The sequence below is a fragment of the Brassica rapa genome, chromosome A05, assembly GCF_000309985.2.
Source record: "Brassica rapa cultivar Chiifu-401-42 chromosome A05, CAAS_Brap_v3.01, whole genome shotgun sequence".
In the NCBI taxonomy this organism is placed as follows: Eukaryota; Viridiplantae; Streptophyta; class Magnoliopsida; order Brassicales; family Brassicaceae; genus Brassica; species Brassica rapa.
In genome coordinates this window covers 14,986,201-15,002,969 of record NC_024799.2, presented here as the reverse complement: position 1 = coordinate 15,002,969, position 16,769 = coordinate 14,986,201, and the positions used below count along the sequence as shown (strand labels likewise).

At 26.5% G+C, this 16,769-nt stretch overlaps 1 protein-coding gene and 2 long non-coding RNA genes across 5 annotated transcripts; 1 reads left to right on the top strand and 2 right to left on the bottom strand.

Moving 5' to 3' along the window:
• The first annotated feature begins 7,586 nt into the window (after nucleotides 1-7,586).
• Nucleotides 7,587-12,925, top strand: LOC103849608. 3 transcript variants are annotated; one of them, XR_004458528.1, is made up of 5 exons: nucleotides 7,587-8,812; nucleotides 8,900-9,026; nucleotides 9,065-9,170; nucleotides 9,286-9,361; nucleotides 12,259-12,925. It is a non-coding gene; the product is annotated as an uncharacterized LOC103849608 (long non-coding RNA). The 3 variants fall into 3 exon arrangements; XR_004458527.1 differs by lacking the exon at nucleotides 12,259-12,925 and having other exon boundaries at nucleotides 9,286-10,668; XR_004458526.1 differs by lacking the exon at nucleotides 12,259-12,925 and having other exon boundaries at nucleotides 9,065-10,668.
• LOC103849607 lies at nucleotides 7,850-12,265 on the bottom strand. Its single transcript, XR_629495.2, has 2 exons — nucleotides 9,877-12,265; nucleotides 7,850-9,734 (listed from the first exon to the last, which is right to left on the bottom strand). It is a non-coding gene; the product is annotated as an uncharacterized LOC103849607 (long non-coding RNA).
• Nucleotides 12,926-14,415: 1,490 nt separating the features above from the next.
• Nucleotides 14,416-16,122, bottom strand: LOC103849610. Its single transcript, XM_018656077.2, has 2 exons — nucleotides 14,802-16,122; nucleotides 14,416-14,766 (listed from the first exon to the last, which is right to left on the bottom strand). The coding sequence occupies exon 1, from the start codon at nucleotides 15,343-15,345 to the stop codon at nucleotides 14,803-14,805; it is 543 nt and encodes a 180-aa protein (XP_018511593.1). The 5' UTR covers nucleotides 15,346-16,122; the 3' UTR covers nucleotides 14,416-14,766; nucleotide 14,802.
• Nucleotides 16,123-16,769: the final 647 nt, after the last annotated feature.

Genomic DNA, 16,769 nt, shown 5'->3' with positions numbered 1-16,769 from the left:
AAGTCAGCTTTACAAAGTACTATTCATAGTTCATATATCATTTATCTCCATCCTATTTTTTTGTCCATCCTTTCTTAAACATCTTGAAATAACTGATGCTAATTAATAATAAACTATGGCTGGCAAAAAAATCAAATTTGTCTAATTATCGCTTAATTTGTCTAACTGATATATATGTATTTCTCAATTCTAAAAAAAATAATGTATAATATTGTATTACATTATTTAAAGAATATAAAATAAGACTACATAACATAAATATATTTTTTAAATTTTCTTTGTGAAAATCATTATGTTGTTTGATTGTTCTACTTGATTCACATATTTGCATTGATATTTGTGATAGATGAATAACTATATTTTATTATCAGTAAATAATATATATTTATTATATAATATAAAAAAATTAAATTATTTACTTTTAAAACAAAGTTGTCTCATGTTGGGGACTCGGTTATAGACATATAATATTCGAAGGAGACATTTTTACACTTATCAATCTTCTTAACAGTCAAGAAACAAATCTGAATATCAAAACAATATCTCATAAGATCTCTTTGTGGAATAACTGCTCTGAAGAAATTGAATTTAGGCATCAAAAAGGACTGAAAATGATGTGCAGATGTGTTATCTAAGTCAGCTTTACAAAGTACTACTATTCATAATTCATATATCATTTAATTCTATCATTTCTTAAACATCTTGAAATAACTGATCCTAATTAATAATAAACTTTTGGCTGGCAAAAAAAATCAAATTTGTCTAATTATCGCTTAAATATTTTATTAATATTGTCTAAGAAGCTTTCAATTGATATCGTAGTTTAATTTTTATTTGTTTTTTTATTATTTTCAGAGTTTTTTTGTATTTAAGATTTTTTCCATATTAAGCTTATATTTCTTTCACATAATATATATATATGTCATAAACATTATCATCAAATCAGTTTTACTTATTTATTATTTTATTTTTAATGAAAATACACTTTTTAAATAATTTAATTTAAAATAAAATTATATAGAAATTTGTTGTATTCTAACAATTTGATTGATTTAATTAATGTGCTTTAGTGGATAACTTAAAAAGTTTTCATATGAATCGGGGAAAGCAAGCTTATGTTGTTATATTATATTTATTTGTGTATATGGAATCTATATATAATGCTAGTGTAATAAAGAAAAAACTTTATTTTTTTGTAACTTCAAAAAGATACATTATTACAATTTGAAATTAATCAAAATTGAATAAAATGGTAATTAAATAAATCTAATTGTTTTTTATCTTGTTTAGTTGAATTCTCATGAAAAGAAATCGATAGGTTAAACAAATGTTTCAAAATTTGTTGTGTTATTGTTTTGTCTATAAATTACAAAATTTATTGAATTGATATATTTAATTATTGCACCCTTAAATAATATTTTATTAAGACATTAAAGAACTATGTTTTAAGTTGTTTTGTCAAAATTGTACAAATATCTATGCTTTTTCATATTTGTCACGAAAATTTATCTGTTATACTTACTTTTACAAAATTGTTAACTTTGTCACGAAAATAAAAATCTATGCTTTTTCATATTTGTCAATGTTCTCACACTTTCAAAGAATATATTAGCTTAGTCACTTACTTTTTTTTTTTATAAAACAAAGTATCAGAGCCTTGAAAGTTGAATCCATATTATTGTAAATGTACATAAGAGTGTGATTACATATTTAGTGATTCTTGTATATGTGTCCAAGAAAGTTTCAATGGCTTAGTGGTATCTGCCATATATTTATGTCATACTAACCCGGGTTTGATCCTTACCTTTGCATTGTTTTTTCATTTTTACAAAAAATAAATGTGATGACGTGGCAACTTCGGAATTTCTGATTGGACGATTTTTTGTGCCTACGTGGACACTCTAAGGGGAGCTTATATCCCCCTTTTATCGCTTAAATATTTTATTAATATTGTCTAAGAAGCTTTCAATTGATATCGTAGTTTAATTTTTATTAGTTTTTTTGTTAATTTCAGAGTTTTTTTGTATTTAAGATTTTTTTCCATATTAAGCTTATATTTCTTTCACATAATATATATATATATATATATGTCATAAAAATTATCATCAAATCAGTTTTACTTATTTATTATTTTTGTTTAATGAAAATACACTTTTTAAATAATTTAATTTAAAATAAAATTATATATAAATTTGTTGTATTCTAACAATTTGATTGATTTAATTAATGTGCTTTGGTGGATAACTTAAAAAGTATTCATATGAATCGGGGAAAGCAAGCTTATGTTGTTATATTATATTTATTTGTGTATATGGAATCTATATATAATGCTAGTGTAATAAAGAAAAAACTTTATTTTTTTGTAACTTCAAAAAGATACATTATTACAATTTGAAATTAATCAAAATTGAATAAAATTGTAATTAAATAAATCTAATTGTTTTTTATCTTGTTTAGTTGAATTCTCATGAAAAGAAATCGATAGGTTAAACAAATGTTTCAAAATTTGTTGTGTTATTGTTTTGTCTATAAATTACAAAATTTATTGAATTGATATATTTAATTATTGCACCCTTAAATAATATTTTATTAAGACATTAAAGAACTATGTTTTAAGTTGTTTTGTCAAAATTGTACAAAAATCTATGCTTTTTCATATTTGTCACGAAAATTTATCTGTTATACTTACTTTTACAAAATTGTTAACTTTGTCACGAAAATAAAAATCTATGATTTTTCATATTTGTCAATGTTCTCACACTTTCAAAGAATATATTAGCTTAGTCACTTACTTTTTTTTTTTATAAAAGAAAGCATCGGAGTCTTGAAAGTTGAATCCATATTATTGTAAATGTACATAAGAGTGTGATTACATATTTAGTGATTCTTGTATATGTGTCCAAGAAAGTTTCAATGGCTTAGTGGTATCTGCCATATATTTATGTCATACTAACCCGGGTTTGATCCTTACCTTTGCATTGTTTTTTCATTTTTACAAAAAATAAATGTGATGACGTGGCAACTTCGGACTTTCTGATTGGACGATTTTTTGTGCCTACGTGGACACTCTAAGGAGAGCTTATATCCCCCTTTTATCGCTTAAATATTTTATTAATATTGTCTAAGAAGCTTTCAATTGATATCGTAGTTTAATTTTTATTAGTTTTTTTGTTAATTTCAGAGTTTTTTTGTATTTAAGATTTTTTTCCATATTAAGCTTATATTTCTTTCACATAATATATATATATATATATATATGTCATAAAAATTATCATCAAATCAGTTTTACTTATTTATTATTTTTGTTTAATGAAAATACACTTTTTAAATAATTTAATTTAAAATAAAATTATATATAAATTTGTTGTATTCTAACAATTTGATTGATTTAATTAATGTGCTTTGGTGGATAACTTAAAAAGTATTCATATGAATCGGGGAAAGCAAGCTTATGTTGTTATATTATATTTATTTGTGTATATGGAATCTATATATAATGCTAGTGTAATAAAGAAAATACTTTATTTTTTTGTAACTTCAAAAAGATACATTATTACAATTTGAAATTAATCAAAATTGAATAAAATGGTAATTAAATAAATCTAATTGTTTTTTATCTTGTTTAGTTGAATTCTCATGAAAAGAAATCGATAGGTTAAACAAATGTTTCAAAATTTGTTGTGTTATTGTTTTGTCTATAAATTACAAAATTTATTGAATTGATATATTTAATTATTGCACCCTTAAATAATATTTTATTAAGACATTAAAGAACTATGTTTTAAGTTGTTTTGTCAAAATTGTACAAAAATCTATGCTTTTTCATATTTGTCACGAAAATTTATCTGTTATACTTACTTTTACAAAATTGTTAACTTTGTCACGAAAATAAAAAACTACGATTTTTCATATTTGTCAATGTTCTCACACTTTCAAAGAATATATTAGCTTAGTCACTTACTTTTTTTTTTTATAAAACAAAGCATCGGAGTCTTGAAAGTTGAATCCATATTATTGTAAATGTACATAAGAGTGTGATTACATATTTAGTGATTCTTGTATATGTGTCCAAGAAAGTTTCAATGGCTTAGTGGTATCTGCCATATATTTATGTCATACTAACCCGGGTTTGATCCTTACCTTTGCATTGTTTTTTCATTTTTACAAAAAATAAATGTGATGACGTGGCAACTTCGGACTTTTTGATTGGACGATTTTTTGTGCCTACGTGGACACTCTAAGGAGAGCTTATATCCCCCTTTTATCGCTTAAATATTTTATTAATATTGTCTAAGAAGCTTTCAATTGATATCGTAGTTTAATTTTTATTAGTTTTTTTGTTAATTTCAGAGTTTTTTTGTATTTAAGATTTTTTTCCATATTAAGCTTATATTTCTTTCACATAATATATATATATATATATATATATGTCATAAAAATTATCATCAAATCAGTTTTACTTATTTATTATTTTTGTTTAATGAAAATACACTTTTTAAATAATTTAATTTAAAATAAAATTATATATAAATTAGTTGTATTCTAACAATTTGATTGATTTAATTAATGTGCTTTGGTGGATAACTTAAAAAGTATTCATATGAATCGGGGAAAGCAAGCTTATGTTGTTATATTATATTTATTTGTGTATATGGAATCTATATATAATGCTAGTGTAATAAAGAAAATACTTTATTTTTTTGTAACTTCAAAAAGATACATTATTACAATTTGAAATTAATCAAAATTGAATAAAATGGTAATTAAATAAATCTAATTGTTTTTTATCTTGTTTAGTTGAATTCTCATGAAAAGAAATCGATAGGTTAAACAAATGTTTCAAAATTTGTTGTGTTATTGTTTTGTCTATAAATTACAAAATTTATTGAATTGACATATTTAATTATTGCACCCTTAAATAATATTTTATTAAGACATTAAAGAACTATGTTTTAAGTTGTTTTGTCAAAATTGTACAAAAATCTATGCTTTTTCATATTTGTCACGAAAATTTATCTGTTATACTTACTTTTACAAAATTGTTAACTTTGTCACGAAAATAAAAATCTATGTTTTTTCATATTTGTCAATGTTCTCACACTTTCAAAGAATATATTAGCTTAGTCACTTACTTTTTTTTTTTATAAAACAAAGCATCGGAGTCTTGAAAGTTGAATCCATATTATTGTAAATGTACATAAGAGTGTGGTTACATATTTAGTGATTCTTGTATATGTGTCCAAGAAAGTTTCAATGGCTTAGTGGTATCTGCCATATATTTATGTCATACTAACCCGGGTTTGATCCTTACCTTTGCATTGTTTTTTCATTTTTACAAAAAATAAATGTGATGACGTGGCAACTTCGGACTTTTTGATTGGACGATTTTTTGTGCCTACGTGGACACTCTAAGGAGAGCTTATATCCCCCTTTTATCGCTTAAATATTTTATTAATATTGTCTAAGAAGCTTTCAATTGATATCGTAGTTTAATTTTTATTAGTTTTTTTGTTAATTTCAGAGTTTTTTTGTATTTAAGATTTTTTTCCTTATTAAGCTTATATTTTTTCACATAATATATATATATATATATGTCATAAAAATTATCATCAAATCAGTTTTACTTATTTATTATTTTTGTTTAATGAAAATACACTTTTTAAATAATTTAATTTAAAATAAAATTATATATAAATTAGTTGTATTCTAACAATTTGATTGATTTAATTAATGTGCTTTGGTGGATAACTTAAAAAGTATTCATATGAATCGGGGAAAGCAAGCTTATGTTGTTATATTATATTTATTTGTGTATATGGAATCTATATATAATGCTAGTGTAATAAAGAAAATACTTTATTTTTTTGTAACTTCAAAAAGATACATTATTACAATTTGAAATTAATCAAAATTGAATAAAATGGTAATTAAATAAATCTAATTGTTTTTTATCTTGTTTAGTTGAATTCTCATGAAAAGAAATCGATAGGTTAAACAAATGTTTCAAAATTTGTTGTGTTATTGTTTTGTCTATAAATTACAAAATTTATTGAATTGACATATTTAATTATTGCACCCTTAAATAATATTTTATTAAGACATTAAAGAACTATGTTTTAAGTTGTTTTGTCAAAATTGTACAAAAATCTATGCTTTTTCATATTTGTCACGAAAATTTATCTGTTATACTTACTTTTACAAAATTGTTAACTTTGTCACGAAAATAAAAATCTATGTTTTTTCATATTTGTCAATGTTCTCACACTTTCAAAGAATATATTAGCTTAGTCACTTACTTTTTTTTTTATAAAACAAAGTATCGGAGTCTTGAAAGTTGAATCCATATTATTGTAAATGTACATAAGAGTGTGATTACATATTTAGTGATTCTTGTATATGTGTCCAAGAAAGTTTCAATGGCTTAGTGGTATCTGCCATATATTTATGTCATACTAACCTGGGTTCGATCCTTACATTTGCATTGTTTTTTCATTTTTACAAAAAATAAATGTGATGACGTGGCAACTTCGGACTTTCTGATTGGACGATTTTTTGTGCCTACGTGGACACTCTAAGGGGAGCTTATATCCCCCTTTTATCGCTTAAATATTTTATTAATATTGTCTAAGAAGCTTTCAATTGATATCGTAGTTTAATTTTTATTAGTTTTTTTGTTAATTTCAGAGTTTTTTTGTATTTAAGATTTTTTTCCATATTAAGCTTATATTTCTTTCACATAATATATATATATATATATATATATGTCATAAAAATTATCATCAAATCAGTTTTACTTATTTATTATTTTTGTTTAATGAAAATACACTTTTTAAATAATTTAATTTAAAATAAAATTATATATAAATTTGTTGTATTCTAACAATTTGATTGATTTAATTAATGTGCTTTGGTGGATAACTTAAAAAGTATTCATATGAATCGGGGAAAGCAAGTTTATGTTGTTATATTATATTTATTTGTGTATATGGAATCTATATATAATGCTAGTGTAATAAAGAAAAAACTTTATTTTTTTGTAACTTCAAAAAGATACATTATTACAATTTGAAATTAATCAAAATTGAATAAAATGGTAATTAAATAAATCTAATTGTTTTTTATCTTGTTTAGTTCAATTCTCATGAAAAGAAATCGATAGGTTAAACAAATGTTTCAAAATTTGTTGTGTTATTGTTTTGTCTATAAATTACAAAATTTATTGAATTGATATATTTAATTATTGCACCCTTAAATAATATTTTATTAAGACATTAAAGAACTATGTTTTAAGTTGTTTTGTCAAAATTGTACAAAAATCTATGCTTTTTCATATTTGTCACGAAAATTTATCTGTTATACTTACTTTTACAAAATTGTTAACTTTGTCACGAAAATAAAAATCTATGCTTTTTCATATTTGTCAATGTTCTCACACTTTCAAAGAATATATTAGCTTAGTCACTTACTTTTTTTTTTTTACAAAACAAAGTATCGGAGTCTTGAAAGTTGAATCCATATTATTGTAAATGTACATAAGAGTGTGATTACATATTTAGTGATTCTTGTATATGTGTCCAAGAAAGTTTCAATGGCTTAGTGGTATCTGCCATATATTTATGTCATACTAACCCGGGTTCGATCCTTACTTTTGCATTGTTTTTTCATTTTTTCAAAAAATAAATGTGATGACGTGGCAACTTCGGGCTTTCTGATTGGACGATTTTTTGTGCCTACGTAGACACTCTAAGGTGAGCTTATATCCCCCTTTTAGTATAGTATAGATAATATACTAGAGTTGTTGGACCCGCGCGGGTTTCATTTTTTTTTTGAAAAATGAGTAGTTTATATGTATTTTAATCTTATAGATAGATAACATTTACAATATTACATATTTATTTTACATTACATGTCTGCACATAATGTTTTTATTTTTTATATTTCTAATTTGTTGTTCAGATTATTCAGTTCCATTAGTTGTTTGAATGTATTTGTACTTTGTAAAATTTTGGAATATAAATTATTTACATGTTTATACAAATATGACTGTATTTGTACGTTTTAAAAAAATTGGAATATATGTTATTTACTACTTTATACAAAAACATATATCTATATTAGTGCAGCAACTTAATTACAATCATACCAAAATTAATTACAATCATACAAAAACATCTATTAAATGGTAAATGTAATTTGGACCATAGTAACTGGTGAGAAACAAAAATTGTAATATGGGTCATATCATTCCATTATTTAAAAGAAATCAGCCCATTAAAACTCTGTTTGTTTTTTTTACGGGAAACCAACAACCGTTTCTTGTTCTTTTTATCGAAAAAGGACTTTTGTGTTTCATTATAAACAGAGCTCATATCTGTCGTCGAATCCTCACCAAAAATCCCGACATAGAGACTGAACACTTATGTATCGAAATCTAAACCGAAGCAATTTAAAGATCGGCAGTGAGTAACATTGATAACAAAGGTTAGGAGTTTGATTAGTATTTATATTATAATCGATTTCTATTGATAGAGTAGGGTTTGGTTTTGTTACTGAGATATTGGTAGATTTGATCTAAATCGTGTAGAGCAGCGCTAGTTTTGAGGATACATACTGGAATGGGAGAAGATAAAAGTAATCTCTAGATTTGGGTGATTAGACATGAAACACAATCAATGGTTGAAAAAAGCTTCTGGAGCTTCTATCATGAACATCTGTTCTATAAAGCCTAACCTCCTAACAGAAGTTGAAGGGAGAAGACGAACATAACAACATATATGAGTTGATATATTCATATCAGAATCGACATACAAAGGTACTTTTATTTAACGATCTTCTTTCTTGTAGCGATAACCCTAAATTAACTTATAACTGACGGTTTAGATTGAACGTCCAATTATAGGAGCTTCGGCAACGATCATAAACAATTATTAATTAGAGAAGTCGGGTTGACTTAATTGTAGAGGCTCTGTTTAATGAGAGAGCCACCTAGTAGACTGTTCAGAAGTCACGGAATCAACATTGCACTTGTGAGTTAGAGTCAACTTTGTTATATCTTTTCTTTCAGGCTTGAAGTATTAGTAGTACCGACCAACTCCTCTTTCTAGAGAAACCGAGGGAAGGGAGATGGACACAAAGTTGTCGAAAAATAATAGTGAACTTACAACGACATGGTAAGACATTGTTAAACCTTTGGCCTTTTTAAAATCTTCTATAACATAGAATTTGTCAATCGTTTGATAGATGATATTATGCCTTTTTAATTTGCCCCATGGTTTGGGTTGGAAGTTTTGAGACCCGAGTTCAAGTAATCCAGATGCAAAAGGAAGACAACAACCTTCACGAACAACAGACTTATAATACGGTTAGTAATTACTTATCTATCATAAGTAAATCATAAGATGAATGCAATGTAGGACCATCTAGAATAGGTTGTCAGTATGAAAGAACCATGGATTAAGAATAGATGTTTGGTTTTTACTTATCTGAGTGATGCATGCCGTGCTGGTTTTTGTTAATGATACTCTTGTATAACACCAAAATTTAAAACAAAAAAAGCTTCAAATTACCAAAGAAAATACTTTATTTGTTCAAAACTCAAGAATAAGAATTTTTTTTAAATGGATGTGTGATTAAAGAAATTGGAAGCAAAGGTTGGTTGTTTGCATAAACTAAAACAATTTTTCTAAACCAGCAAGCATTCTTCCACCTGAGAGGAACTTGTGACCGACTCAAACCTGGAAAGAGCAAAAGTGGACATTCATTTCAATTCATTGTCTTCGTTGTACATAGAAGAAAACACGCATACAAATATTTTTTTTAATAAGAACACATCTGAACATAAAACACTAGTAAACATTTAAGATTAAACTGACATACCTTATGGCTCCAACTGTTCAAGGTTGTCGAAAACTTCTTTAAATACAACATTCATAGTTTTTTTCTGAGGTTTGCACCATGTCTTTAGAAAGGTAAGTTACCCATTGGTCTGCTCAAACCATCTCGAAGCTATCTCCAAAAGATGGGTTTTGCTTCCATGAATGTAAGCTTTGAACAAGCCAATTGGATTTATAATATCTGAGTTTTGAGATTGGAGTAAACATTCTTAGGTTGTTCTGCGTGATGTGATATGTTTTTCAAGTTTTGAAGATGAGATATATATAGTTGGCAAATTGAAAGGATAGGTTAGAAAGGATATACGCATAAAATATTTGGTTGGTTGTGATTTTGAGGCATTGAAAAACGAACATACGATTCTGATTTATTTAATACACATTCCTTTTACATTAAATTATAGCAATAACCAGAATATTCTTTTTTTTTTAAATTAGGCATACATGATTAGCAAGATTTGAATATAAGATGGACATTGTGTTAATTGATTGATATCATTGCTTCGAAATAGGAATTTGTTTTAGAACGTAATTTTGTTTGTGAAATATAATAAATGTTATGTTTTGATTCTGTGCAGCGTAAAATCTATTAATACTAACTTTCAAAAATCTTAGGATATCAACTAAGCCGAACACATCATAATCTGGTCTATTAATTAGGCTGGTCTAGACAACATGGGTAACAGACCATGATACCAAACCGAGAAACCAAAAATATGTTACTTAATATTGATCATAATAGATATCATGATACAAACCATGATACCCAACCAAAAAACAAATAGATAGATGAAAACAATTTTAAGATGAGTGATAGACCATGAATTTTACCCACTTTTAACAATGTTCTATAAGTGTTTTAATATAAATTTACTATTATATAGAGTCTATTTAGAGTATTTACAGGTTTAAGTACGTTCTGGAGAAATATGGTGATTTTGAAGTCTTTTGGGGTGCAGAACTGCACATACGTGTCAGATGTCTAGCTGTGTATGAAGATCTTCCGACCATTAGATTGAGCTCATCTTTTGACACAAGATATAGATGTGAGTTAGATTTCCAATACCACCGGTTTGAGGTCAATCACCATCCTGTAGCAGAAGTTATGCCCGTTTTACTGAAGAGTGGTCAGTCTGCCTCACGAGAGGAAGATGTCGAGAAGAGGAACGCATGTCGATCGATGCAGAACTCTTGACATCGATCGATATGGATGCCATAATGCGGGCCGAGCATATTTTATGACCGACTGAAGCCCAGGAGCAATCCCAAATTACCAGAATACCCTTGGACGACCAGAAACCCTATTTATGTTATTTCTTAACCATTGTTGACGGCTACACGGTATCTATGCATTATTTTATTGATTGTTCTTAGTTAGGAGAGAAGGGAGGAACTCCTTGAGAGTCCTCTTGGAACTCCATTGGTTTTATCGTTGATTTCTATTATATTATTATTCAGACTATGATTTCTATTATTGCTTCCATGTCTGAGTAATTCTCTTGTTAGGTTTAGGGATTTCATGAGTTTAATCTAAAACTGATAATCAATTAGGATTGCTAGATTATCTATAGATCTCTTTACCAGGGTGATTTGTAATACTAGGATTTGGAATCGTTAGAATAGCACGACAGTGTGACTATTTGTTTGAACCTAGAATCATAGGATAATTGAGAGGCACGAAAGTACTATCAATTAACAGAACCCGAGCTCTGTTGGATTAGATACCTAGGCGCATACGATAGTTGGTCTAGGAATCTAGTTGAACATAATCGATTAGGTCATTAATGCTTGTCTGAGGTAGTATCGATCGACGCTCAGGCCATAGCATCGATCGATGCTCACTCCTTGTTCGCGTGCGACAGCCGGGACAAAGACTTAGGCATCTGATTAGTAATTGCATACGAAAGTGAGATTCTTACTTATTAAAATTGAGTTCTAGAATTGAATCTATAAACCTTTAGCATCATTGAATTGTAGTTTTGAATCTTTTGATTGATAAATCCCTAGATCTAGCTATTTCTCTTTACTGTTAACAACTCTCTGCCAAGCTGAACAATTATCTTGTTCATCTTGTTTACTGCTTTATTTACTTATTTATTTACTGCTTTAAAACTATTAGCCTAGTTTAATCATAAACTATTAGATCTAATTGGTTTCCTAGCTCATTGTGGATTCGATTCCTAAGTACTACGATTGAACCTCTTATTTGAGAGAGTAAAGTCACTCTTTAGGGTAATTGAGTTATATCAATGAGAAACAGTAATTTAATAATTCCATGCTTTCTTAATCCTGATATTTAATGGATTAGGATTATGTGGCTAAGTATTGAATTTTGTATCTATCAAATAAATTGATTTTGATTTTGCAGACCAACATTAACCGAGGAATATTTCGTATGTAAGCATATCAGGGGATCTAAATGTTATACAACTGAGGTATTTTTACTATCTTAGGTTTCGTTAGTTTTGTTTCAAGTTATATAAGGTGGTCAATTTTAATTAATTAGATGGTCTAGCGGGATTAGTTTAGTGAATTTATGAGCAAGCAAAGTTGTGGGTTAGCAAATCTATAAAACGACTGTGTTTTGGTCAAAGGCATAAAATTGTAATTTTTTAAAAAAACTCAAGGTTAATTACTATTTGTAATAGTTTTAATAGTTTAGATAATCTATTAATGTCACATAACAGAACATCACAACTTTTCTTAAACTTATCTACTTCTACTAATCCCTTATATATTAATTGAGAAACACTCCAACACTGTTTTGTAGCCACGTGTTAGCATGAGAATAAATTCAGAATTCTTACAGAAATAAGTTGGTCCATCTTAACTTATATTATACTTTTTATTAAACTAACTATTAAATTAATAAATAGTGTACAAAAGAATATTTTTGCACTTTCCTTAAATAAAATCTACAGAATTGCCTAATATAATTAACGTATATATGACAATCAATAATTATGAATAATAAATATTTGATAATGATTTTTGTATCTTAGCTCTTTTTTGTTTAATTTTATATTATTAAAAGATATTAAACAACCACATTAATCATATAATAAAAAAAATTAAAAAATTTCTTATATGTTATATTTTGAATTTTTAAAACGACTATAAATTACTAAAAACATTAAATGTCTCACACTAAAATTTTGTGATCAGTGGTTTAACTTTTTTTGGTAATAACAAGATACAAATAATCATAAATTGTATAAATATGAAGTCTCATTTACTAGACATTCATATTATATATTAATATAGTTTAAAATGAAACTATATAACATAGAAAAATACTTAAATATGATAATTTCTAAATTTTTATAGAAAAAGTATTAAAACCTTAATATTTTATTTTTGGAATTTGCATTAAAAAATTGCACATTAGAAACTGTGTGTTTATCATATGAGTATGAATTCTCAATAATTAATATTTATATTAAAATGTACTATATACTAGGTTAAGACCCGCGCCTTGCACGGGATGTACATTATATATAAAAATTATTTTATATATTATATGTTTATAACATATTATGAAATAATAAATATATATTGAATAATTAAAAAGTCATTATCTACTACTTATATAATTAATTTGGTGCCAACATATAAATAAATTTTATAAATCAAAAAAATATTTTTCTATTTGATATGATATATAATTAAATATAAATTATAGTAACATATATATGGTATATTTTAATATTAATATTTATTAGATGATGCTTTTTGCTCATATTTTTTTTATCATTTGTATTTGTTATAGCAAAAAGTCTAAATTAGTGATAACAAAATTTTCACTGTGGGATTAATGGTTTAAGTCATTTATAATATTTTAAAAAATTAAGTTGTCAATACTTTTTCAAATTTTTTATCAAAAAAATGTTCAAAATAAATTTCAAAATTAATATATTTATGTATTTTTATATGGCATATAGTTTAATTTAAAATGATACATATATTTATTCTTATTAAATGATACTTTCAACTTATATTATTTTTAATTATTTGTATATGTCATAACAGAAGTTTTAAATCGTAGATCACAAAATTTGAATGTGAAACTTTTAACAGTTTTAGTAATTTATACTCCTTTTTAAAAATTCAAAATATAATATATAAATTTTTTTTAATTTTTAATTATATGGTTACTATGATTGTTATTTATTTTAATAGATTAAAATTAAAAATATATAATTATAATACAAACTTATTTTTATCAAATCTTTATTATTCAAAATCATTAATTGTCATATATACTTTAGCCACATTAGGCAATTACGTAATGTTATTTAAGGAAATAATAAAGCACATTAATAATGCATTTATTGTGGTTTAATAAAAAGCTTATTATATATTTAGATGGACTAATCTATTTCTCTAAAGATTCTAAAATCATTCTAGTGATGACATGTCGCTACAAAAAAATGTTGTAATGCTTCTCAAATAATATATAGGGGATATGTCTATATCATTGAAATTTAGTTATATACCATATAAAATAAATAAAATGATTGTTTCGATTTATTTACTAAAAAAATATTGTAAATAATCAAGATGTATTATTTTGATTTATGTCTTTACTCTAATTTAATTATATACATAATAAGTAAATGAATACACATAAATAATAATAGATTTTATAGATAACATTCATTCTGCGCAATTGCGCTGGTCTTAAACTAGTTTTTCTTATAAAGTTTGGACAGACCCATCAACAAACAAAATATTTAGTCATTAAAAATTGAACAGAGTGTTCAGTTTGGGCTAAAAATATTTTGTATGCTCAAATATAAAATTTATATTGCAATACAATATGTTTTAATTTTTTTTTAACTTTAATATTCTTTAATAGTGTCCGTATAAACACACCCTAGACAAAGCGTATGTCTGGTCCTTGATTTAAAACTCAAACAGTTGTAACCTTCAAAAGATGAGTACTGCTTTGAATCTGCAAATTCCGTAGTTGACAATTACCACCACCAGATCTCCTCTTCCACAGATTCTCTGCTGCTTTATGTCCAGCGCCACCGCCACCATCGTTATCCAGCTTAATCACTGGCAAAGGCGGATCCATATCAGCGACATCGATTACATTAGTTTTTTTGTTATCGAACTCCTCCTTTTTGATTCTTCCTCGAATACTCTTAATAGTCGTAGTGGTGGGAGCGGAGAAAGTGAGATTCTTGCCGGAGAAAAGGCGTTTGAGCTTAAAGTAATGGTGTTGAGCGGCGGGAGTTACCGAGGAGGAAGTGGTGGTGGGAAGGCCGACGATCTTTTTGCTGCGTTTGACCTGACCAATGCAGCTAATTTTGGGAGACAAAGGATCAGTTTGTTGATCTTCTTGATTCAATTTAGCCGTACGGGTCACGTTCTTGATTGAAGGTCTGGAACATAACAATGGTAAAAAAGTGGCTCTGTGGAAGTGAACATCGTTCTGTCTCGTCTCCATCTTCTTCAACCAATTGGAATTGTAAGAGACATGAGAGATTTAAACTTGTTTATATTTGATCAGTTGACAAAATTGGACTTAGCTTCTCATGTGAGAGAGAGGAGAGTTGGATTTATGGTAGTTTGGAGAGTAGCAAAGCTTTGATGATTTAATATAAGAAGAGAGCTGTGACAAAAAAAATATATAAGAAGAGAGAGAGAGCGAGAAGAGACTTTGGTCAAAATGGCTTTATTAGTAGAGAATACATTCATTATTTGAGTTTCACATGCACCACCAGATTTCTCCCCCAGCAAATTGGCCTCTTCCCAAACCGGTAAAGTATCTTTATTCTCTATAATTGTAAATCTAATTACTTTTTGAATAATTGAGATTTTGGCTTCTATAGCCGTATAAATAGAAACTGTTACAGTTGTATTATTGCCATTTTGACAAAATACTATTTAATAAAAATTATAAACTTATACATTATTTACCCATTTTTAAAAGTTTCAATATAATTTATGATTAAATTTGTTATGCTACTTAGTTTAATTCTATTTAGATGGTGTTATTTTAGGTTGTGAGAAGAATATTAATCTGAGATATGGATTTTTTTTTTGGGAATTTGCGAAAACTAACCCACAACTTGATTTTAACCCTAAACCTAAATCCAAACTTGAATAAAATGCAAAACTAACCTAAAAGCCTTGTGAAATTACAGTACAGCCCCTTGTGACCAAACAAAAAAATAGAAGCCATTGTTACGAATATAGCCCTAGTAAGTCGTCTGAGATGTTAGAAGTCGTCTGGACGACTTCTAAGTAAGTCTTCTGGTGTAGCTGATCTTAAAAATAATTTATAAATTTCTTAAAAAATATTTTGATAGACAAAAAATTAAAATCATGTAATTATAAACACTTTTAAGTGATAAAATTAAAATATAACAAAATTGAATTGTTTTCAATATAGATGAGTGTAGGTAGTGAATCATAGTATTCTTTGGTCTAGGGTTTGACAACATATTTTGTAGTATTGTATGTATTCTTAGGGTTAGATTTTGGAAAGCTTGAATGTTTTTTTGAAAAATTAATTTTTTACCTATACGTGTTTATTTTTGTGTATAGTAAACACTTTTGAAGTTTAATTTGATTTTATGAAGTGTCTAGTTAGTTAATTAAGTTTAGGGGTTATGTTTAGGGTCTAGACGACTTACATTTCAGTCGTCTGGTGAAGAAATTAAAAAAGACGACTTATAAGTCGTCCAAATATTCCCGCCTAAAATTTAAAAAAAATTATTTTCCCGCTTAAATAATTTAAACCAGACGACTTACGTGTAAGTCGTCTCGGAAGTCTTCTATTTTAGTTTCCCGCTAAAAAAATATTTTAATTTCCCGCTAAAAATATTAAAGTCTTCTGGACACGTCTAAGAAGTCGTCTGAATCAAA